The sequence below is a fragment of the Felis catus genome, chromosome E2, assembly GCF_018350175.1.
Source record: "Felis catus isolate Fca126 chromosome E2, F.catus_Fca126_mat1.0, whole genome shotgun sequence".
Taxonomy (NCBI): Eukaryota; Metazoa; Chordata; class Mammalia; order Carnivora; family Felidae; genus Felis; species Felis catus.
In genome coordinates this window covers 34,352,567-34,377,703 of record NC_058382.1, presented here as the reverse complement: position 1 = coordinate 34,377,703, position 25,137 = coordinate 34,352,567, and the positions used below count along the sequence as shown (strand labels likewise).

At 52.0% G+C, this 25,137-nt stretch overlaps 1 protein-coding gene and 1 long non-coding RNA gene across 2 annotated transcripts; one reads left to right on the top strand and one right to left on the bottom strand.

Moving 5' to 3' along the window:
• Nucleotides 1–7,765: 7,765 nt before the first annotated feature.
• On the bottom strand, nucleotides 7,766–10,142 carry CCL17 (C-C motif chemokine ligand 17). The gene is given in 3 exon segments (NM_001009849.1): nucleotides 7,766–7,877; nucleotides 8,514–8,631; nucleotides 10,073–10,142. Coding segments are annotated over 3 exon segments (300 nt in total).
• Nucleotides 10,143–19,883: 9,741 nt separating this feature from the next.
• Nucleotides 19,884–23,584, top strand: LOC123382253. The gene is made up of 2 exons (XR_006590347.1): nucleotides 19,884–20,448; nucleotides 23,509–23,584. It is a non-coding gene; the product is annotated as an uncharacterized LOC123382253 (long non-coding RNA).
• Nucleotides 23,585–25,137: the final 1,553 nt, after the last annotated feature.

Genomic DNA, 25,137 nt, shown 5'->3' with positions numbered 1-25,137 from the left:
TATTGGTTGTGGAGAGGGGTATGTTTGTGTGTGTGAGGTCTGACACAGCCATCTGAGCTCAACTTGGACCACAAAACTTTCTTTTTTGGAGAGACTTAGTATCACACGGTGGGGCCAGTCCTACATTTAAGGATCAGGCCTCTCTGCATCTACTTTGGAAGAGGCCAGGGTGGTAAGAATTTAGAAGAAAGGAGGACAGAAATCTGAACCAACAATAAATCTCTCTGACCAGGAGATCTTTCATTCTCTTTGTTACACAGACTTGGAATTAATCTTGGCAAAAAGTTGGAGACCATGGACTTAAGAGAACAGGATTTGGAGGGTCCTTGGCAGGCTCAGTTGGTAGAACATGTGACTCTTGATCTCAGGGTTGTGAGTTTGAGCCCCATGATGGGCATAGAGATTACTTAAAAAAAAAAAAAAAGAAAAAAAAAGAGGGAGAGAGAGAGACCAGGACTTGTATATTTTATCAGTAAATGCAAATGTTCATTGGTGTTTGTCCTTGAAACTGCACTGCATTCTCTGAGTCTGCTTTTGTTTATCCTGGTCCCTGCTGGTGGATTTTATGGGTGTGGCTAAGTTCTAGTTTGACTCCACTCCAAAGCCCCTGTGGTAGGTAGGCTCCTAAGATGACCCCAACCCCCTTGTATGATCCCCTGTCCCTGAGTTTAAGGAGGACCTGTGAGTATGATGGGACATCACTGCTGTGATTAGGCTACGTCACGTGGTGAAAGCGAAAGGATTTGGCAGATGTCATTCAAGTGCCTAATGGACCTTCAGTTAAAAGGGAGCTTACCCTGAGTGGGCTGCCTTAATCAGGTGGTCCTTTAAAAGAACTAGAGAACCAAGAGTTTCTCGTGCTGGCCTTCTAAAGCTGCCATGTGGAGAGAAGGCCCTTGCAGGGCCTCTGGGAGCCAAGAGCAGACCCTGCTGGCTGGCACGGAGAAGGGGGCCTTCACCCCTACGGCCGGTGAGACCCCGGGCAGGGGCCTGGCCTCACTGTGCCTGCAGTCCTGACCCACAAAATCTGCAGCGGTAAATGTGTATGGTCTTAAGCCCCTAGATTTGTGGTAATTTGTTATGCCACAACAGTAAACTAATTCAGCCCCAGACAAGATTTCATGTTAATATTTATTGAGAATGGCTGGGATTGCTGTTAGTTGCTTCTGTTGCAGTTGTCAAGATGAAGGACAAAAAAACTCTAACCTTCAGGTCGAGGACACGAGATTCTGAACCAAATAGAGTCTCGGGACGGATCTAGCAGAGCTCTGGGCAAATGCCACTGGCGCTTGCTGACGTGACGCTTGTTTTGCGTTTCCGTCGCTGCTGGCAAGAAGGATGACCCTGTCTCCTGTCTGCTACACCTGGCGTAGTGAAGGGTCCCATGTGGGCAGCTGTGGGAGGGCTCAGGGTTGGGGCCAGCGGGCTGGAGAGAGGCCTTGCCGGTCCGCAGCACACATCTGGCCGTTGGGGCTCGGGCGGATTCAACACAGTGAGCAGACACGGGGGACACTGCTGGTCCTCAGCCTTGTGACCCTGGAAGACCGCAGTTCTCAGGGGAGGTTTTGTTTTATTTAATTTTTGAAGTTTATTTATTTATTTTGAGAGAGACAGACACAGTGTGAGTGGGGGAGGGGCAGAGAGCGAGGGAGAGAGAGGATTCCAAGCAGGCTCTGCACTGCCAGGGCAGAGCCCGACTTGGGGCTCAAACCCATGAAGCCATGAGATCATGACCTGAGCCGAAACCAAGTCGGTCGCTCAACTGACTGAGCCACCCAGGCGCCCCTCAGGAGAGGTTTTAGAGCCCTAAACAGTCTCAGATGTCACTAACTATAACCTCCATTTACATTTGAGAACACTGGGTGTGATAGAAAATGACCTGCCTCCGGCTGAGGACCTTTAACAGTAGAGGGGCCTGATGCCCTTGACCATTCTGAGTCAGTCATGAGTCTGAGATGGGGCTGAGAAATCTTAATCTTTTTTGTGTGTAAACTCTACAGGTCTTTTAGTTAGAATTTCACCCTCTCCCTGAAGTCACTCTAAAGCACTAAGTGGGATGGACAGCAGAGCAAACCACACCTTCCTTGATTATAACAGGGTTCAAGCACGCAGGCAGGCAGTGGGGCTAAGGGAAGAATCGTACAGGGAACCTTGCGAGCAGGAGGCACTGGTTGTTGGGCAGGAGAAGAGAGGCTTTGCTCTGTGACCGTCCTACAGCCACCTGTCTGCTGGGCAGGGAGAGGTGGGCTACACATGGAACCATTACCAAGGATTGGTGAAGTTGCGGCCAGGTGGGATTCTTACACGCTGCCGATGGGATTGGTTTGGACAATTACACCCTACAGTGTCGATTTCAACTCTGGCCGTGTGTTAGAATCACTTGGGTAGCTTCAAAAAAACAAGAAAAACACCTATGCTGGAAGCCCTCCTTGCCTAAGGACCAATTAAATCCATCTTTTAGGATAGGACTTAGGGTGTGCGCATACATGCAGAACTTTCCCAGGCAATCAATTCTGAAATGCACCCAGGATTGAGAACCACTGCCCTGGAGCAACTCTTTACACGTGCACCAGAAGACAAGCTAACCAATGCAGCACTATTTGTAATAGCTGGAACCTGGAAGTAGCCCAAATGGCCTTTAACAAGAGGATAGATGAATGAGTCGTGGTGAGAAAGGAGGAGGGGTAGCTGTGCACACCAGCGTGGAAGAGTCTCACACCACGCAGAGCCACAAGAGCAAGTCACGGGAGAGTGTGCGGATGAAAAACCTCACCTCTCCTATAAAGCGCAGAGTTTGAAAACATACAGCATGCATCAACATTAGAGATACATATCATATGTATATTGTGTATACACACACGTATGTGACAAACTAAAGAAAATCAAGGAGAGGGGCGCCTGAGTGGCCCAGTCCGTTAAATATCCGACGTCAGCTCAGGTCATGATCTCTCAGTGCGTGAGTTCCAGCCTCGTGTCAGGCTCTATGCTGACGGTGCAGAGCCTGCTTGGGATTCTCTCTCTCTTTCTCTCTCTCTCTCTCTCTCTCTCTCTCTCTCTGCCCCTCCCCCACTGGCACTTTCTCAAAATAAATTTTTTTAAAAATGGAGGATAATAAACACAAAATTCAAAAACATAATTGTCTCTGGAGGTCGATGGAAAGATGGTAAGAGGAAATGCGTCTTCTAAGCAGAAGGAAGATTCTATTAAGCTGGAGGGTGGGTGTACAGGTGCTCATTCTATTATTGGTTTGTATACCTTACATATACATTAACTATTTTGTATTTATAAGAAATTTCATTAAAAAAAAAAAACCTAGGAAAATCCATCCATAAAACCCTTGGTCTTCAGGAAAATGCCCGCCAGCCCAGAACACAGTCCCGCACTTCTCTGACATGAACCTCCGGGAAATCTTTTGGCCCACTTAAAGTTTCATTCGAAATTGTAAAAGTGGAACCGACACCAGTCATAAGAATAACAAAGCAGATGAGTGTTGTCTGTGACCAAAAACACTGCTGCAAATCACACAAATGTAGTAGAAAGTGCGGGACAGGGATTCAAGAGCTGAGAACTGATTAATAAGGCATGAGGAGAAAGAGAGGGATTCCTGTGATGGAAACCTGAAATAGCAGAGTTGAGGCAAGGCATGAAGAAATCTAAAACCCCAAAGATGAAGTCGATGTGAGAGGGAGGGCTAGGAGGAATGGATAATGCTAAAAACGGGCGGGCGGTGAGGACGGGGGTAAGAAAACGAAGCAGGGGCACCTGGGTGGCTCAGTCACTTGAGCTTCCGACTCTTGATTTTGGCTCAGGTCATGATCCCAGTGTCATGGGATCGAGTCTCACATCGGGCTCTGAGAAAACCAAAACAAAGTGTAAATGAGAGAATCAGCTAGAAGATGATTTAGTCACAGAAGGTAAAAGAAACACAGCATCTCAGAATAATCACTTAGAGGGGCACGTGGGTGGCTCAGTCGGTTAAGTGTCTGACTTCGCCTCAGGTCATGATCTCACTGTTCTTGAGTTTGAGCTCCATGTCGGGCTCTGTGCTGACAGCTCAGAGCCTGGAGTCTGCTTTGGATTCTCTCTCTCTGCCCCGCCCCCACTTAGGCTCTGTCTCTCTCTCTCTCTCTCTCTCTCTCTCTCTCTCTCTCTCTCAAAAATAAACATTAAACATTTTTTTAAAAAGATACAATTCAAGAAATTTTCCAGAAATAAAGCAAGAGTGGATCTATACATTGAAGGAAAAAGTGGTACAGAACGTTCAATACTAAAGATAACGGTTTTCCTAGCTGCGGTCCCTGACCCCGGCACATGCAGAGTGCTGTGTGTTATCCAGGAGGCGCTCGCTGTTAATTCTGAAGTTCCCTTACCGCTAAAACAGGGTGATGCGATTTGTAAATCAGTGCAATGAAGATTTTTGTGGTCTAGAAAAGTTTCAGGTTTGTGCTTCTCTGTTCCCTCAGTCTTCCCTTGCTTCCGTGGCTGTTCTGTCACAGTGACAGACTTGGGAACAGGGAGGGTGGAGCGCGGTGGGGACAGCTGGACAGTGGGCTAGGGACCGAAGGCTCCACTCAGCCCCTCCTTGGCGTCAGATCTCACTTTCCGTTGTCACTTCCGGGTGGTCCAGGTATGACCTGACCCCGCACCCACCGTCTAGCATGAGGCCTCCGCCTTGGAGGATCTGGAAGCTGCATTTAGGCTCAGCGGGGCTCAGAGGCGGTCGAAAGTCCCTTCCTCCCTTACTCTCTTCTCCGTTTACAATTACTTCAACATTTTTTCTTTTACATTAAGCCAGATCTCAAATACAATTAGATACACTGTAACACAGCTGGATTTGTTTGTTTTTCATTCAGATCAACTCTAAAAAAAAAAAAAAAAAGGAGAAGTTTATTGAAAACACTGCAAGGAAGCAGCTGGCAGGACAGCAGAGGAGAGGCCGTCTAGATCAACTCTATTTCTTTTTTTTTAATACGTGTGGCGTTCACAGCTGTGTTAACCCTTTCTCTCCCTTCTCTGCCCTCCCCAGAGGTGTTCTCTCTCCTGAAGTTGATGCACGGCACACCCATGCTGCTTTTATATCATTTCTCTGCAGAAAAGAGCTTATATGAAACGTGTCCTTTTGAGGTCAAATTGGCATAACACAAAATTAACCGTTTAACGTGAACAACAGAACCTCTACAGTGTTGTGCAGCCATCACTTCTGTCTAGTTCCGAACGTTTCCATCACCCCCAAAGGAAACCCTGTACCCGTCAAGCATCTGTGCTTTATCCCCTAGCCTCCCTGCCTCTGGTAACGCCCAGCTGCATTGTGCCTCTGGGGACTTGCCTATCCTGGGCATTTTATCGGAATGGTAGGTGACCGCAGGGACCTTCTGTGTCTGGCTTCTCTCGGCATGTTTTCAGAGTCCATCCGCCTTGCAACCTGTATCAGTACTCCTTCCTGGGGCTGAATACTATTCCATCGTGTATATACGCCACTATTTATCCCATCGTCCACTGATGGACATTTGGGCTGCTTCCGCCTTTTGGCAATGGTGAATGGCGCTGCTACGAACATGTGTGTATGGGCACTGAACACAGACACCCTGACCCGGTCCCTGAGTGGCTGCAATCAGAAGCGGGTAAACCGGGCCGGCCCCTGGCGAGAGCAAAAAGGCCTGGCCTTGGCTGTCAGGCACCTCGGCTCAATCTTTATCGGGAAGCCGACGCGCCCTCTGGTGGCCAAGCGCAGAGCAAGTCGATTCTAAATTCCGCTTAAAGGCCAAATTTGAAATCCGGTTGTTTTATCACCGCACCGGTTCCTCCGGGATTGCTCCTTCTCTGTGTCTGCCCCTCGTGGAGTTCAGCCGGGGGCTTGTTGATGAAGATGTAAATCAAATGTCCACTATGCACGAAGCACCTCTCTCCCACCCCCTTACAAATGAGGCAGGGACTGAGTCAAGGCAGGGCCTGACTCAAATACCAGCACCCCCCCCCCCCCCCCCGTGAGCTCATTGACAAGACAAGCGCCCAATAACTATAATAAAGGGGGCAGGGTATGACAGAGGTCAGGCTGAAGGCAGAGCTGGGGGCTGATGGAGGGTCAGTATAGCCACGCTGAGCTCTGAAGGGACACTGGATTTCAGTCAAGGGAGGGGACGTGCCTTCCTGGTGGAAGGAACGATGTGATGCCAGAGCCCTCACTGTTCTCTGTTCTCTGGTCCCTTTCTGGTCTATTTCTCACCAGTCAGGGGAGTCCGCGAGTCACAATTCATTAATGGCCCCTTTGCAGAGGGATATGGTGGCTAATCCCTTCTGCATCTCGCTCGCTGCCCCCCCAACCCACGTTCCATCCTGATCTTGCTGTTAAACATCCTCACTGTCCACCACGCAGCTCTACTCCTCTGAGTTTACAAATGGGCCTCTGAGGAAGTTTTCGCTTGGACAAAAAGGTTTTGTTTCTTTTAAAACAACTTTTCTCTGTACGTGGATGAAATGTGTGTCCTGAGTGTCTTAGGCTCGGGACGGCAAGGGTGAGGGGTCCCGCCCCAGCCCTTGTTCTCCTTTGCTGTCACAGGGGCTCCTTCTTGCCTCCCTCTACTTTGAGATCATCTTTCCTCCAATTCCCACCCCCCACCCTGCGGCCCCACCCAGTGGATCCAGAAGACACTTTTTCACAAAGCACTCAGACGAGGCTGTCCCAGGATTCCAGGTCCAAGGCAGTCGTTGGCGGGGTACTCCTTGGGATCAGGGCAGGAGAAGAGCCCACCTGGGGGCAAGGAGACCCTGGGGCTACAAAGAAGCCAGTTCACCATCAGCCTCATTATTGTTGTTTTTCTTTTTTTATTCCTGCCCCTACTGGAAAGTGGGCTTGGGTCTGTCATCGGGCCTGCAAGAAGACAACTGACCACAAGGGGGAAACAGGAGGCAAAACTTTCCCTAAAAATGACTCCTAATTGCAGCCCCCTCGGACAAGGCAGATCACAGACCCCTAGGAAGAGAAGGACCCCGTGCTCCTGCCCCCAGACAGCATCCCAGAGAGAGAAGCCATGAGGCCCTGGCTGATCAGGAGAGTGAAACAGAACTAGAATCCAAAGACCCTAATTCTCCCCAGCACCCTACGCGCTGTGGCTCCAGCCCTGAGTTGGGCTTGCACAGAGGGGTCTGGGGGAAGGGAGTCCATAACTTCCCCATCCCCCATCCTTCTTAACATGTAGGTTGTGGGGTGCCCTGGCTGGCTCACGGAACTCCCTTCAGTGGAGGAGTCAGGACTGACAGACGCACAAAGGGGTCAACTGGGAGAACAATGCCATCATGGCAGGCTGCCCCACGGTCCACAAGAGCCAGAGGCATCGGAGCAGGAGAGAGAACCCGATGGGCAGCCATTCTTGGGGAAGACCTCCTGGAGGCTGGGCTCATCCCACAGACCCCCTCAGCTCCCCTGCCTGGGCCGCTGTCACCGGGGCCTTCGCTTGCCCTCACATGTAGTCTGCGGTAGCCATGTCCCCCTCTAAGCCTCAGTTTCCCTTCCTGGCCTGGACAAGGCAGGACCAGGTAGATGTTCTTGAGGGCCCTTCCAGTGTTGACAGGCTAGGTGGACAGAACACGCTGGCCCAGACTAAGGTACAAAGAGAGACTTTAATCAGGGCTCTTTCATGCCATGGTTCCAGACCAGAAAAGAGGGCAGGGGTCTTCTTTGTCCTTGTAGGGCCTTCACTGGACTCGGGCAGCTTGGGGTTGGGGTCGTGAACTGAGGCAGGAAGTCTCCAAATGGTCCAGGCAGAAATCAGGACTCCTGGGGCACAGGGTTCATGATGCTTTGCAAATATCTGACTGTCTTCTTCACCCTGGTGTCCTTGGGGTCGGAACAGATGGACTTGCCATGGATAGTTACAAACCTACACAAAAGGGAGAAACCCCGTCCAGGGGGCGTCAGGGCAAGAAGGCCTCCCAGAGCCCCAGGATCAGCCTTGCTCTGCACTGATCAGGACCCTGAGGCCTTGGGAGGAGCAAGAACTTGCCTGAAGTCACATAGCACATCGGTGACAGATCTGGGACATCCGGCTCTATCCTCAGTGATTCTTGACCTTCCCAAGGTCCCTGCCAGTCCTGGCCCTCCCAGGGAGCCAGAACTGCAAAGCCTCTGCCCGCCTACTTCAGCTACACCCATGCCCACCTGAAGCCTAGGAATTAGGGGTGCACAGGAGGGGCCCGGCTCAGACCAAGCCATGGGAAGTGACCACATTGGCTTTGGACTGCCCGTGTGACACGGGGCTGCTCTGTCTCTCTCAGGGCCTCAGTTTCTCCATAAATCAATGAAGAGTTGAACCTCACAGCCTGGGGCTTTTTGGGTCTCACAATGTGGGGTGCAGGGGCTTCCCTGAGGAGCAGGGCCCGAGTGGGAAGGGGACCACAAAAGCCCTGCTCTCTCCTCTCCCCAGTGGCCCTTCTGGGAGCTCCTGGGTCTGCGTTCTCCCAGACTGAGCTCCCAGGAGCAAGGGCGGGGACAGAGGGTGGGATCAGGGCACACTTACACTATGGCGTCTTTGGAACACTCCCCCGAGGTCCTGTACCACCCTGTCAGCCTTCTGAGAGGGATGGCCCCTTTGAAGTACTCTAGGCAGCACTCCCGGCCCACGTTGGTTGCTCGAGCTACGGAGAGGGGAGACAGGAACAGGTGTTCTGTGAGTGTCTGTGTGGGGGGTGGGGGGGGTCCATGGCTGTGGAGGGGAGTCCGTGTGCATGTCTGTGTGTGTATGTGTGTGTGTGTGTGTGTGTGTGTGTGGTATCAGAGTGGGTCCACGTGTGTGTGTTTGGGAGTCTTTTGGTAGGGGGATCTTGTGAGTGTGTCTGTGTGTGTCAGTATGTGCACACGTGTGTGCATGAGGTCTCTGTGCTTGGGGGGGGGGGGGTCCCTGTGTGCTTATGTGTCTCTCTGTGCGTATATCTGTGTGTGTTTGGGAGGAGTTGTGTGTGCATGTCTCTGTGTGTGTCTGTGAAGGTGTGTCTTTGCGTGTCTGTGTGTGTGTGTGTGTGTATCTGTGTGTACACATTTGTGTGTGAGATCTGTGTGCCGCGGGGGTCCTGGGTGTTTGTGTGTGTGTGCTAGCACGTCTCTGTGTGTGTTCAGGGGGTCTGTGCACATATACTGGCATGCATCTACGTGTTGTCCCGTGTGTCTGCATGAGTGTGCACCTGTGTGTGCACACACTCAAATACCAGCCCCAAACCACCCTGGAATTTCCTCCGGGCCAGGCTCTGGGCTGGGCCTCTGCCTGCAGGAGCTCTTTTGGTCCTCCGCAGTGCACCTAGAGACAGGTACTATCATTTCACAGATGACAATGGGGAAGCCCAAGGCGTGAAGACACTTTCCTGGGGCTCGGCTTCCTTATCTTTGCACAAGATAAAGTACCAATACTTGCAAACAGGCAAACCAGAGACGTGTGGCTTTAATTAATGCCATGCTGGAGTGTTTTCTAAGAAGCCCCCAACTGTCCTCCAGCCATCTCGGGGGCAGAACTTGGTCTGACTAGCCCACGATGCTGCCCTGGCTGGTGACTTACAGAAGTGAGAGTAAACGAGCAGTCACGGGCAAAGGCTGGGCGCTAACCAGCCCAGCTGTGTTCCCACATCCCGTCTTACTTTGTCCTTTCCCCCCCCAACTGCATATAAACCTCCCTCTTGCACATGCTCTGGGAACTAGCCGCGTTCATGCTGATTCCCTCAGTGTAGACCCATTAATAAAACCGATGCTAACCAAGACTCCTAAGAAGGGGTCGTGTTCCACTGTCAAAACACAGGCCCGGTCATTGCCCCACAACCACTGCGGCGCGAGACGGGCCAGAACTTTGCTCCTCCCCAAGCTGATCCCCAAGCTCGGGGGCCGCATCCTCCTCTCCGTCCTCCCCACCCTCCTCCTCATTTTCCCTTGACTGCCTCCCTCAAAGTCCTACGGCTGCCACCGGCCTCCCCCTTCTGCAGGAGCAGGTGGGCTGTAACTCATGCATAAATAGTGAGTGTTGCTGCTATGATCTCAGTGCCCCCACCCCTCCTGTCCAGGGCGCCTTCCTCGGCCACACTCCTCTGCCCTCACCTGCATGGGTGACCTGCAGAGAAGCCCCCAGGAGGAGCATGACCAGCAACAGCAGCTTCAGGGACATCATGGTGCCAGGAGCCCGGGAGAAGATCTGTGTGTGTGGATCCCTCTGCTCCAGGAGAGACGAGGATGACAGCCAAGTGTGGAGGTGACCTATTTAACCTCTTTGGGGACCTTGCCCCACCTCCTGTCACCTCCCCCCCCCCCCCCACATGCCTCCCTACAGCAGTGGAGTTTGAAGATGATTCAGCACAAATGCGGTCTTGGAATGTTTGTGGCTTTCCAGAGAATGGGCACTCAGCTGAGGACAGAGGTGGGGTATGTGTGTCCGGGGGCTACGACGGTGACATACTTCTCTTTTCACAGGGACATTTCTTGGTTCCTCTATTAGCAGGGCTGAGAAGCCTCTATCCTAAACCGGGTTAGCATCTGCCCCGAGGCTGGTGAGCCTCCTTCAAGCACCATCGAGCCCTGTGTGTGGGGTGGGGACAGCCAGGCAGGAGCCAAGAGGGCTGCTTCGGTGGCACCTGAGGTCCAGGCCTGGAGGAGCTTCCCCCTCCGCCTCCAGGAAGGCCTCCTGTGGGGGAGGGGGAGTCCGCAGGCCGCATGGGCACAGGGCGTCTTCACAGGGAGTGCCCCTGTTCCATCTCATTCCGAGAAAGGCCTGGGGCCCACACGACTTTGGTTGGGGGGCTTCCCCAAGCAGGGCCCTGACACAGGAGACCAGAGCCCGACAGGTTTTAATCACCATTTAATCCAAATGGGCGCCTCTGCAGATTGGAAGCCCGGTTCCCCCACATGGGGCACCCCACCCTGGGTTGCAGAACAGCACGCAAGGGTCTGTGAGGACCTGGTCTACAGTGGACACGTGGTCAGGGTCCAGCGCGAGCCAGGCCCTGAACAGACTTTCCATCCACCCCATGGGCTGCAGCATCCCTGCATCAGGCCACACCCCCGGCCACCAGAGAAAGTGGCCAATTGTCTGCCTAGGGCTCCCCTGGGCCAGACGGTGGGAGTCCCTTAACCAGGAGGAGAGTCCTGTGCCCGCTTCCAGGTGGACAGCATCTCAGCAGGGTGACCCCTGACCTTGGTTTTAACACATGGGATCCGGGCCTGGCTCCACTGTATCCCAAGGGACCAGGAGCAGCTGAGATGAGGCCCCTGCAACATGTTGTCAGGTGCACGGGGCCCTCTCAGCACAGCTGGCTCTGGGTTAACCTGGAGCCATTGTTAAATTGTCATCAGCGGTGATGATAACCACAGCGGGCGCTGTTTGTTGAAACCCAGCCCCACCAAGGGAGGTGCTCAGACTGTAATCCTGCCTGCCGGTCCTCACAGGGCACCTGTGAAAGGAAGCCATGGTCAAGATCAAGGGAGGGTGAGGCCAGTGCTCCTCCTTGTCCCCCAGGGCCACTTTAGCAGGCTATGGCTGTTTCGCTTCATGCGGGGAGTGGGGGGGGGGGGGGGAGTGCCCGTCCATGGCAAAACGTCCCTCGGGCAGGATCCTCCGTCACCATCTTGCTATGTGACTTTGGGCAGCTCATAGACCCTCTCTGGGCCTCACTTCACCACCCGTGGAGGGATGTTTGGACTGTCCCAGGGACCCTGCCGGAATGGCAGATCTGAGAAAGATGGGGTCCTCTCTTAGTGGATCTCACAGCAGCATTTCTCTGCTTCTCATAGGCTCACATCACCCACTCCTCAAGCCGCAGCTAGAGGGGTTCTTGCCCCCAGCCTGTCTGGCTGAGCCATTCTCCCTGTCTCTGGGACAGGCTGCCATCTGCCTGGGCAGCAGAGCGGAGAAGGGAGTGGATCTTCCTGCCTGCGCTCATCTTCGGTGCTGGCTTCCTGCAGACAGTGGGGGTAACCTCCACCCCAAACAGAGAGGCAGCCGGCAGGCCCCATCCTGCAGAGCTGGAGGAAGCCTGTCTGGTCAGGAGAATGGGTGCCGGTGCCCTTGGTGACTGTGCCCGGGAAAGAGCAGCTCTGGCCCGGAGACAGAGCCTTAGGCCCAGCGGAAATGCCAATGACCAGAGGTGCTTGGGGAGGGCCTGGGTCCTAGGAGGGGCAGAGGATGTCTCTGCCGATACTGCCCCTGATGGGCGGAGTGTCTCATGACCCTCTCTGTCCTCCAGTCCCTCTGCCCAGTAGCTTTTCCACCCACCACAGAGGCCACGGAATGCTCTTCTGTGTTGGACAACAGGGGACTGTTAAGACGGCAATTAGCAGCTTTATTACCGGCGAGGCCACCCCAGCCCCCACTGCCGGGGAAACCCCCTGAGTGGGGTTTGAGTCCCCCTTGTTCTGCCACAGACTCAGAATTTTTCTCCAGAAGGACCCAAATTCCCCTGTCCCTTCTAGGGAATTGGTTGTGACAGCAGGAGCAGAAGGTTCTGGACTAGCCCTGGGCTGGTGCAGGATGCCTAGCAAGGGGGGGATCAGAGCAGCAAGCATGCCAACGAGAACCTGCTGCATGTCAGGTGCTGTGCCAGGGGCCGTGGGAGGGTGTCCAGCAGCTGGTAGAGGGGTCGAGGCCTGGCCCCAACACAGGAATGTGCAGGTGACATAAAGGGCTGGGGCCCACGGCAGGGAGATGTTGCTTCTGGCTGAGAAACCTTGGAGGGCTTCATGGAGGCGGCAGTCAGTGAGCCTTGTGACTGGGAGGATTCACACCGGGGAGCTGGGTGGCTTAGTCAGTTGAGGTCCGACTCGGGCTCAGGTCATGATCCCAGTCTGTGAGTTCGAGCTCCGCGTCGGGCTCTGTGCTGACAGCTCAGAGCCTGGAGCCTGCTTCGGATTCTCTCTCTCTCTCTCTCTCTCTCTCTCTCTCTCTCTCTGTCAATCTCAAAAATAAACATTAAAAAGTTTTAAAAAAAAGAGAGAGACAAGGAGGAGGGGACATTTCACATGAGGGAAGCACTTAGCATGGGTGCAGAGGAGGGTGCAGAGATAAATGAGAGAAACAGCACAGGACTCTGTTGGGGGAAATGGTCCCAATGTGACATGGAGACCATAACCATGAGACACGCCCGCACACAGGACGCTTTCAGTGAGGCTTGACCGGGGAAGAGGGGGCAGAAGACGAGTACAAGGAGGCAAGCAGGACCTAGAGTCTGGGGAGGAACCGTGGGGCACAGAGCACCTCTCCGCCTCACTTTGGAGGCAGCACGGACCAGGGACATTTTAGAGGTGGTTTTCTTGCCCGGGATTAAGTGGCTTATTCCTCCTCAGTTCTCCCAGCTATGAAATGGATTCCAAGGGACCTTCCAGATGGAATGTCCTAGAGTCCGTGACTATGCTAAGGGCCTCGAGAGACCTTTACGGTGCTGTGCAGACTCTAGGGCTTGGAAGTCGGTCAGGGGAATCAGGAACGCTCCCTGGAGGAGGCGGTGGTGAGGCAGAGTTCTATGGAGGGTGGCAGCGGAGAGGGCGCTGGAGGAAAGGCCAGGGCACAGGCAGGGAAAGCAGAGCAGATGCAGGCCTAGTAGGACCACAGAGGTAAAGGGGAATTGGACCTGAGTGGGAGGAGGAAGCCAGGGTGACTGCCTGTCTCAACACCTCTGACTCAAGCCGACTGGACACGCCGCCTGTACACCTGCCACCCTTCCTGCCCCAGCCCCGAAACCACTGCCACGGGGAGTTCCTTGGGGAGTGGAGAGGATCGCTATGTCCCCACTTTAGCTTGAAGGGGCTGCACCGGCCAGAGTCTGGGGCCCTCACCCTGAAAGTGAGGGAGGGAGGGGTCCCGCACCACCTCTGGCTCTGCTGTGGGCTGGGAGGCTGTTGTCACAACCCCGAGAACTTAGCCGCGAGCCCTTGAGCAGGGGTCAGGTTTCTGAGATGGAAGCTCTTTATTGTCTTCAAATTGCAGATGACAGTTGTCACTGGGGTGTCAGGTCCCATGTCAGCTGAGGCTCCAGGAGATGCAGTGACTTGCCTGGAACATCCCAGTAAGGATCCAGCCTTTCATCCATCCAGCCCCATCCTCTGACGGCTGAGACTGTATGGTCTTGTCCTGCCCGTGGGGGCTGAGACGCGAAGGTCCCAGATGTTACCCCCATCCCCCAATCCCCAAATGTGTCCCACCCTCCTGTCCAAAGGGCCTAATGTGCTCACTGGTGAGCCTTTCCTGACAGGTTGTCGGTCGGCTTGATTCCTTGGGTCAGAAACACAGCAGTAGTCGTTACCCTGGGCTTCCCCTCCCCTCTCATGGTCAATGGGCAAGGCCTGTTCAGCCTGCCACCTGGATGTGTCTTGAATCAGTCCCCTTCTCCCCACCATCTCTCTGTTGGACCACAGCCCAACACTCGTCTCCCAGCTCCCCCACGTACCCCTCCAGTCCACTCTCCTCTCTAAAGCCCAGACCTCTTTCCAGAACACAAATCTGAGCAAGGCTCTCCCCTCTCAAAATGCTTCCATACCTCCCCCTTGCCCTCAGGATGAAGTCCAGATTCTCACGGACTTTTCCAGACTCAACTTTTGCCCCCAGCCCCACTGCCCACACCATTACTTTATTCTAGCCACATGGACCTTCTTTCAGTTCCTTGAAAATGCCAGGCTCTCACTGACACCCAAGCCTTTGTACAGGCTCTTCCCCTTGTCTGGAACACTCTCTCCTGCTCCCCCACACCCCACTTCCTTCCACTCCTACCCTTCTTAGATCACAGCTTAAATCCCCACTTCCTTCCTTTGGCCCCCACCTTCCTCTGTGTCCTCACAGGTCACTGGCTTCCCTATCATGTTTTCGTCACGTTGCACTGTGAGCACTGGTTTGCTTCCCGGGTCTTACATGGAAGATTGTGAACTTGAAAACAGGATCTTTTCTGTGTTCCGACCCATAGCTCCGGGACTTAGCACCCAGTAGGTGCTCAATAAAATATGTTTATTGAATGGATAAGAGGTGGATGGTCAGATGGATGGGTGGGTGAATGAATGGATGGATGATGGTTGATAGATGAAGGATGGGTGGATGGATGGATGGACGCTTACAAATTTCTGAACTATAGCTTGAGCACAGCTTACACTCTATCTCAGGGGCACCTTACATTCTATCTCAGCATGAATTCTTTTTGGTTCAGTGTGTGCCACCACTTCATGAGACACACCTGAATTCTCCTGTCTTGAATGAGGCAGAAGAATCCAACCAAGGCACTCATTGACTCTTTCCTATCTAGTTTACAGCCTCCTTGTGGGTTGTAGCCATTTCCTGCCTTCCGTCAAACCTAAATTTCTTCAACTGTGGCTTTGCTCTCATTCCTTCTCCACTCCAGGAGGGCTCCTTCCCTCAGTTACACTCCCCCCTTCCGGCTCTTTGTGTTCCCCCTTTCCGTGGTCCCCTTCCCCTCTGCTGATGACACGATCTAGGGTCTCTGCTGCTATAAAACCTCCCCTTGATCCCCAACACGCTGTCCTCCTATTTCTTCTTTAATTCATGACCAAACTTCTCCCGTGTGTGGTCTACACCTCCCACTACCATTTCCTCTCTGCTCATGTGTGATTTAATTTTCAGCACTAAGGCCCTCACACTCTGGGGAAGCCACTTTCTCTGGGCCTTTCAACCACCCATGGCCACTCTCTGAACTTCCCATCCCCTTTATGAGGGGATGGGTAACCGCTGCCCCACATGGCAGCGGTTACCCGCAGACGCTCTGGAAGCATTCATTCTCTAGAGCCCTGGGTCCCAGTCCCTCTCCCACCTGTTTCTGATTGTGTGACCAAGAACAAGTCCATGAGCCGCCCTGTCTTCAATCTGAAACGTGGGCATGTTGATATTGCTAGGAAAATTAACTGAGGTGATTTATGTAACCTTCCTTGTCTCCAGCTGGTTCGATGGATCTCCTTGTCATCACTGGGAACCATTTCCCTTTGTGACAGTCCTCTCCATTGGGATTCGGGCTAGGGTTCTTCCCTGCACTCTCTTTGGGCTCCTCTTCTCAGTCGCATCTCTGAGCTTTCACCACAGGCTGGACAGGTTTCTCAGCAATTACATCTATTAGTTTATTTTGTTCTCACAACAACCCTAGGAGGTAAGAAGTATATTATCTACATTTCACAGATGAGGAAATTAGGGACCAACCACCGTGGTTAAGAAACTGGTCCGAGGGTACACAAGGCTAGAAGCATGAAGCGTGCCTGGGGCTCCGTCCTGGGCTTTTTGTCTCAAGCAACCTCTCTCCCTCCTTGATGTCATTAACTCAGGCCTTTGACCTTGAGATGGATGTTTCCTAACTCTCCCAGCCCCAACCAGTTCTGATCAAAGACACCCACTGCACCCCACCCCATCCTCTAGCCTCCTCTTGCCTGCTGTCAGATACCTTAGCTCTCTCTACCTTGTAGCCTGGCCAGTCTAGTCTGTGGGGTCCCCCCCCCAAAAAAAATCTGTCCCTCTGTGGTTCACTCAGCCCAAGAACAAGAAAGGCGGGACCAAGTTCCTCTTGACCAGCTTCCCCTTTTTTTTTTTTTTTTTGTTCAGGCTGGCGTCATTCCCCACCTCCCATCTGCCCCACTGGTCTGTAATTTTGCCCTTGACTCATTTCTCACCTTCAGCCCCTACGCCGCATCAAGCACTGATTCTGCCAGCCATGTCTGGTGGTGCTCAGCTTCCTCACTCTCTCCTCGTTCTCACTGGCTCAACCTGAATCCTTCACACCTGGGCAGTGTCGACAACTTCCAGACCTATTTCCTCCTCTCTGGTCCTCCTGTATGCCCATGTCTGAGGGGTCTTTTTCAAGAGTTGCTCTTGCTACATATAGCTTATAGCCCTCAAGAACCACCAATGGCTCCCTGTTCCCTGTCCCTCAAAAGTCTTCAGGTCAGTCTGTACGCCCCGCCATCCCTCCTGATCAGTCTTACCTCAGGGATTCCCACAGATTCGGTGTGTGCCCTCACACCGTGTGACTCGGTTTGCTATGTCCTCCTCTTTACTGGATTACCCAGCGCCCTGAACCAAATTGTATCCACTTTTCATATATGACATGCCATAAAATATTAAACAAGGGCGTCCCTGTGGAAGTGAGGGGCTAGGAGAAAAGACCCTTGGTCAGGTACCCCAGGTTTGAATCAGCTCTGCCATCAAGGAACTGTGAGACTTGGAGCAAGTCACTTCTCTCTGAGCCTCAGTTTCCACATCTGCAAGATGAAAATAATGATAGTAAGTACATTAGAAGGTTTTGGTGCTTATCGACTGCCTTAGTGCCTGTATCTGGCAAATAGTACCTGTTCCTGACTTTAAATATCATCTATATGCCAGAGACTCCCAAATTCCTCTTGCAAACTCCAGGCTTGTATGTCAGCTGCCTACTGAGCGTGTTGAACAGGCATCTCAGACCCATCAAGTCCAAAGCCGAATTCCCAATTCCCATCCACCCCCACACGTGCTCCCCCCTGTTCCCTGCCAGCCCCTGCCTTCCCGTTACTTGGACCAGAATCCTGCGCACCATCCTGACGCCTCTTCCCTCTCACCCCCTACTTCCCATCTGTCAGCCGATCTCCTGGCTCTGCCTTCAGAATTCATCCGGAGCCCACCATCCCTCCCCTGGATCCCTACACTGGCTCCTGGCGGTGTCCCTGCCTCCACCCTTGCCTGCTATGCTCTATTCTCAGCACAGTAGTCACAGGAATGTGAATCTCCTCTGCTCAGACCATCCCCCAGGCTCTCCCCTACACTCAGAGGAAAGCCAAAGAGCCTACAGCAGCCACGAGGCCCCACCTTGCTTTCCGCGCTCTGGCCTCGCTGGCCGCCTTCATGTTCCAAACGTGCCCGACACTCTCCCTCCTTAGGATACTTCCACTGTTCTTTCAGCCTAGAATATTCTTCCCCACATGCATGCATGACTCACTCCTTCACCTCCTTCAATCTTTGTTTAAATGTCACCTTTCAATGAGGCCTACCCTATTTAAAATTGCAACCTACCCCACCTCTTTCTCTGCTTGCTTGCTTGCTTTTCCTTTCTTTCCTTTTCCTCTTTCTTTCTTTCTTTCTTTCTTTCTTTCTTTCTTTCTTTCTTTCTTTCTTTCTCTTCCTTCCCTCTCCAGCACTTACCACCCCCAATCACTACACCATTGACTTACTCGTTACACCTGCTGTTTGTTGCCTGTCTCCCCCTGACATCCCCACTGGAATGTAAGTACCATAGGACAGAAGCTCTTTCTCTTTTATGCAGTGAAGTATATCCCACGGCACGTGGTAGGCCCTCAATACATACTTGTTGAATCCAGTGAATGGATAAATGGCTGCTATTATTCCCAAAGCCAAGTACATAAACACTTCTCAATGGAGTCTTGCTCTTACTGTGGACTTGTCTCAATCTCTCTTGTGCCTGGGCCTCAGCTCTCCATCTGGGCTCCTCCCTCAGCCCTGTAAATCAATTACTTTCATTCACTGCTCGAGTCCAACCCTCTCTTTCCAGGGAAACTTTGTCCCTGGTTCCAAGTTATCTCACAGGCAAAGCTTTGGTCTCCAGACAGCACTGGCACAATCCAGGGCTGTGCAGCCAAGTGACCAATTCAAGGCTCACCCCTCAGGGTGCAATGATGGACCCTTCCTGTAGAAGCTAGAGGCCTGCTGCAGCCTTCTCTGAACCTGGCAGGCTGCCTGGGGAGGGGGAGGGGGGGATCTTTCCCACTAAATGGGACCCTCTCTGCTCTCAAGGAAGGTTTGTTCAGCACCAGGGTCAGCGCCAAGAGCCCAGCCTCCGGGAAGAACACACATTCTGGAAGGCACCTTTTCTATGGATCTTGGTGGATCTGGCCCCTTTGAAAGGTGAAGGATCTCCCTGCCTTCCTGTCCAATCTCAGCCACTGCAAATAAGCCAGCAGGGGAAAGACCAGCAGCATTTGGCCATGTGATACATGGCACAGTCCTACCTGGATCCTGGCTCATCCAGGGGGAGCTGAGGGTGTGGAAGGGTGTGGCCACTTCTGAGCAAAGTCCAGACCTGGAAAGCATGTGCCTCTAGAAGAGAATGAGGTCCTGTTCTCTTTCTAGAGAGAAGCAGGCACTTCAGCAGCCCTCTGGGCCGGGCCAGAACAGGCTGTGACTTGCCCTTCCACAGACAGAAGCTCTCTCCTCAATCCCACTTGGCTTAACATAGGGTCCTCCCTTCTTCCTGCTTTGCCTGGGCTTCTTACAGCTCTCAGGACTCGTTGCTTCTTTTTCCCTCAATGAAACGAAACTGTCTAACCTAGCTCCAAAAATAATTTGGTGTTCTTATTGGTGTCACGTTCAATGTATAGGCCTTCTTAGGGAGCTGTCTTTCCCGTTGGTTTCCCATTCTACTGCTTGAAGTCCTTTTCGCTCTCCTCCCCCAGTCAGCAACTCCTCATTCCAGACCCCAATGTGGGCTGCAGGCTGGGGAGCATGGTGATTGGCTGTGTCCATTGTCTGAGGTTGGGTTCATTAAGGTTGTGCTCCCAGGGGAGGTGGGGAAGAGCAGGGGGGATGGAGGCAGGGAAGGGACTGAAGCCCAGCAAAGGTGTTGGCCTCAGGCAAGTCCCAGGGGCAGCTCCCTCCTGCCCCCACAGGGGCTCCAGACTGTCAGAAATAAAAGCAGCTGAAGGGGAGAGGCTCTGGCTGGGGCACCCACAGGTCCCCACCACTGGGTTCAGAGATAAATATTACCATCACTGAGGCCCTTTGTGCCTCTCCTATTCTTTCCCTCTACAGACTAGCAGAAACTGAACTGGGCGTCCATTAGTCCCAAGCATTTCTTCATTTTCCTAACACATGCCTGTGTGTCCTTAAACAATGTATGGCATTGTTGATACAGTTTTTTAAGCTTTATATTAATATTACCATATAGTATCTGTCCTTTCACATCTTGCAGTATTGAACCTGAGAGTCATGTGTGTTGACAGGAACCAGTGTATTTATTTCTTTTTCACCAGTTATGCAATTCCATACAATGTACCAGACCACAATTTGCTTTTTTTTTTTTTTTTTTTAAGTGGGGTCGCTAGAGAGGGACTGCCTGCTGGCCTAGTCACTTACTAGCTATGTGACTTTGGGTAAATTCCTCACTCTCTCTGTGCCTTGGCACTTCCATCTAGAAAATGGGGCTCATATTAGTAGGACCCATGTTAGAGCTGGGGCAGGGACTATATGAGAAAGTTCCTTCAAAGGCTCACAGCGGTGTGTGAGTGGGACAGTGAACCCCACAAGGGGAAGGCTAGTGTCTTATCCATCTCTGGAAATAATTGAATGACTCCTCCTCTGCCCTTGCTTCCCTGCAGGGACCCACTGCTTCTGCCCCTGACACCTTGGGGACCCTAGGCTGTCTACCTGGCATCTCAGCGCTCATGTGCACGGGACTCCAATTCCATCAATCTGATGATGCTCATGACCACACATAAAAACTGGAAAACAGGCTGCACAGGTACAGATGAGAAGCAGGGGGTGGGGAGGAGAAGGGGGGACCCAGGAAGATGTCCAGGGGGGCAGACGCTCCCACTCTCAGACTCCGGAGATCCCAAGGCTGCTAGACTCCACCCTTCCCTGCTCGCTCCTCTGGAGAATTTGGGAGACAGTCAGGGCCTTGACCCAGTTCAGGCCTCCTGGTTGTCCTGGCTGGGCCCGGGGAGCAATTTCTTGACCAAGATGTGATGGTGGAGGGTCACAGGGGTTCAAGAGTGACTTGGACACACCTTCACAGATGGCCCCTCTCAGTCTCTGACATCTCTTTGAGGCAATTAGATTTTGGTTTTTTGCCAGGAAGTGCCTTGAAATGCAGCTCCCCACATGGCTGGGTGGGTTTCCATAAATCAGAAAGGCATGTGGTACCAGCAGCAGGTCAGAAAGCGCCACTGGAACGCGGATGGTGGTGGGGGCTGGCCCTTCCCCTCTTTCACTTCTTCCAAGACCTGTGGTCGGTCACTGGGGCACAAAAGGGAGCAAGACACACAGACGTTCGGCCTCATGGCTCTTACAGAAGCTCAGTGAAACAAGAAGGCACAGCCAGGTCATGTGAGGGTTACTATGGGTGCAGGCACAGTGAGGACCCGTAGCAGGGAAGCTTCGTGAAGCTAAGAAGTCAGAGAAGGCCTCCTGGAGGAAGCGACATCTAAGCTGAAACCAAAGGATGAGTAAGAGTTGCCAGAGGAACAGTGAAGGGGGATGTTATTCCAAGCAGAGGGAATAGCCAGTACAATGGCTCAGAGGCGCGAGAGAGAAGTGTGACCTAGGGATATAAAAAAATGTGTGGCCAAAGGTGTTGTTGGTGGCGGGGTAAGCAAGATGGAGGGAAGAGCAGCAAAAGAGACGGGGCTGGAGTCAGTGTGCCAACTGAAATCCTCCAGGAAGACAAAAGACATCAATCATGGCCTTGGCCCTTAGGACTGTGCAAAAGAGCCCGAGTCCTATGCCAACAGGCCCGGGGTTACCCTGGTTGGGCTTTTGGCCTTAGGAGGTCCATGAAAGACTGGCTGATCCAGATCATCTGGCAAACAGCTGGTACTCAGTAATGTTAGTGCTATCTCCATCTACTTCCTTGTCTGCTGACATGATCACCAGCACATCTGAGCCATTAGAACTCCCAAGCATCAACATATCTCAGGGAAACTACAAAACCCTTCCTCCCAGCTCCACTTAGTGAGAATTCCAGACAAATCCAGACAGCTGGCAGGATACTGTTGACCACCCCATCTGCAAAGAAAGCAAAGGAAGAGTAGAGACCTAGATAGCAGAAAGCCTATTTATTCCCCTGAAATGAATGTTTCAAGCCTTTAACACCATCGTGAGATTATTGACAAATCATCCCTATAACATACTTCTTTTTCTTCATTGCTGTACCCATCTGGATGAGCTAGGTTATGTTGCAATAACTTTTCCCTGGCTCAAAGTCAGAAAGGTTTGTTTCTTCTGCAGAGATCAGTGGGGGTTTTTTCTGGGGCTGGAGACTCTGGAGCCATCATCGCTCTGAGACCCAAGGTAATGAAGCGATCATTTTCTGGAATGTTGCCAGGTGCTGAGCCAGAGGACTGAAAGTTCTTAAGGGTCTCTCATCAGAAATTCAATATGTGAATCTTGTGATATACGTTACTTCCACCCCCTAGTTCACTGGCCCAAACTGCTCCTTTGGCCCCCCTAAACCCCAAGGGGGTGGGAAGAGCAGCCCTCCCACATGCCCAAGGGGTAGCAAGCCAGAAATAGGCAAGGAGACTGACTATTGCAGTCTCCCAGGACTTGAAACTAACAAACTTCTCTTTTTAAGTCTGAGATTCAGGCCTCTTGCTCCTCTGGTATCAATTTAGTTGGGGTTCATGAGTTTTGACCTTGTCAGTTTCAAAAGCAATGTATAGAAGAAAAGTTACATCAACTTGAACAGCTGCATAATGGCACCGTGACATTTCTTTACCCTGCTTTAGCTGAAAACCAAGAAGGCTGACTTTCTTAATACTTAGGATTCCACAGTCTTGTTTGGGTATCCAGTAACCAAAGTGAATAGAACTAGGATGTTTCAAACCCTTTGGAAACATCCGTTGCATGATCATAGGTTCTATTACCCGAGAGCTCACTATGTGCAATGGAGAAAACTGAGACCCAGAGAGGTTAAGCAACTTGCCCAAAGTTATGTACCCAGAAATCTCCATGCTGTATTCTGCTCCTGTATTGGTTTAAAAAAAAAAAAGCTGCTCATTACAAATAATTCTGTCCTGTCCTTTGCGGGCAAGAGATTCCTTGAATTTAAGAGAGGGGCATCGCTTCCACCAATGTGGTGAGATCAAGGAGATCTCTCATGGGTCCAACCACGGAAGTTTGCAGTCAGTTTAAGAAAGCTAGCCTGGCACCAGATCTTTTCTTAAATCCCAGCGGCTGAAACATTCTTTGTCCGGGAAAGCACATGACTGAGCAGAAGTGAATGGGACACAGGTGGTCTCCTGAGCTCTTGTACACGTAGGACAACAGGGCATGGGTACACATAGACACACACACACACACACACACACACACACACACACGCACGCACAGCTCCCAGGAGCCTATTCAGCCTCACCCTGGAAATTCCCAGCCATTCATTTCTTTATTTTTCTGCCTGGCCTCACCCATTTGGGGAATGTACAGAGGACACAGGGGAGGGAAGGGACTAACGGCAAAGGGCAGAGAGTGGGAAGGCTCTTAGTGGCTACTGCCCACAGGACCCTGCAAGCCTCGGTGGGGGATGGAGTGGGCGGGCCTTGGAAAGGGATGGGGGCAGGGAAGGGGGGGGGTCTCCAAAACTTGGGCTAGGTGCCAAATCTCTAACTTGGAGGGCAGTGTAGGGCGGAGGGGGGCAGGCAGGAGAGGAAGGGGTAAGGACAGCAGCTTAAAGGTGCTTTCATCCCTGGAGTCTGGATCCAGTGGCTCTGAAGTGGGGGCCTGGTGTCTGTACTTTTAAGAATCCGTGGTTCAGGGACGCCTGGGTAGCTCAGTCAGTTAAGAGTCCAACTCTTGATTTCAGCTCGGGTCATGATCTCACTGTTAATGAGTTGGAGACCCACGCCCGGCTCTGCGCTGACAGCCGTGGAACCTGCTTGGGATGCTCTCTCACCTTCTCTCTCTCTGTCCCTCCCCCACTGACTCTTGCTAAATAAATAAACATTTTTTTAATGTTAAAAAAATAAAAAGAATCGATGGCTCATACTTCCAGAAACAAAGACTAACATTCAAGTCCTGGAGAAAGACTGCAGGTCAGACCCCCATCTCTGCCACTTAACCTTGGGCTTGGAGAGCCTTCCTTTCCTCAACTGCAAGATGGGCACATTGTATGCAAAGAACTTAGCACACTGCCTGGCACGGGTAAACACTAAACAAACAGTGGTTTTTATTATCTGATGACGTCTCAGAGACCCCACAGCCCTGTCAGAGATTTGAGAGGCCTCTGAGTCTCCTTCCAACTCTGAGTGAATTTGGGCACCACGTGTGAAGTGTAGCCCTCTAAGTGAAAGAAAACCGAACGCTCCAGGATCCCCGAACCGCTCTGGACTGAGCCAGAATTCAGGTCTCTCCCAGTCTCCATCCTCTTCTGGAGCAAGAGGAGTTTAAACCTTACCTCACAATGTGATTAAAAAACAAAACAAATTGCAAAGCCTCTGGTCATGTTCCATGTTGCCGAAATGATGGGGTTCGAGAGGCTGGAGGCTTGTGACCTTGCCTCTGAGCTCCTCCTTGGGTGTGGAATGGGCAAAAGCAGGAGGAAATGAGTTTGAGGGGGCTCGGGCAGAGCTGTGGCTCGCTGCTAAGGGACGTACTAGGATGGGCAGCTTGCACAGAGGCAGCAACCTCAGATTCACACAGGACCCTCAAACCCACGTGTCTGTGGGGTTTGGCAGGTAGTAAAATGAAGGAGGAAGGCAGCAGGGTATAAGAAAAGTCATGTGCCCATCATGACCTTGTCCCACTTTCGGTGCAGACTTGGGTTTGGACAAAAATATCCTTGCTCTAAGATAAACAAGAGAAGGGTGATGAAAAACGGTACTTGACATGGTCACAAGCTCCAAGAGCACTAAGCAGTTAGGGGATGCTAGAGAACTGGGGGGTCTCACCCTGGCCTGCCCCTTCTCAAGAGGAAGCTGCTGCTGGGGCCTGACCCACTGATGTCATGGTAGGGCCCGACCTTCTGAGTCACCCGACAGAACACAGAAGAATAGGTTTGTGTGTGTAATTTCCTGATTTTTGCATACTGCCTCTAATTTTTAAAAACACCGTGTAGATATCTAATCTAAAATGCCATTGGCTGTAGGGCACTCTGATATTTAGTAAACTACTAATAAACAAACAAAAAAAAGACCTGTCAATTAAACTATGACAAGCCATGGATTGGAGGACAAATCCCAATTCCAAAGATGTCACAATGCAAAAAAAATGTGCATCTCAGGATCCGTGAAATATTGTGTAATGATAGGCTGGACTTGATCTGTAGAAACTTGTGCAGTTCCCAATCTACACAACTGTACATAGCAGCTCTTATGATGCCACCCTGGGACATTGGACAGCTTAGGGGCCACCAGGAGGTTTGTGTTTGGGTCCTGTCTGTGAACACCCAAGTCCTTTGGGAAGTAATCTCTTTTTGATCTTTATCTGGACCAGC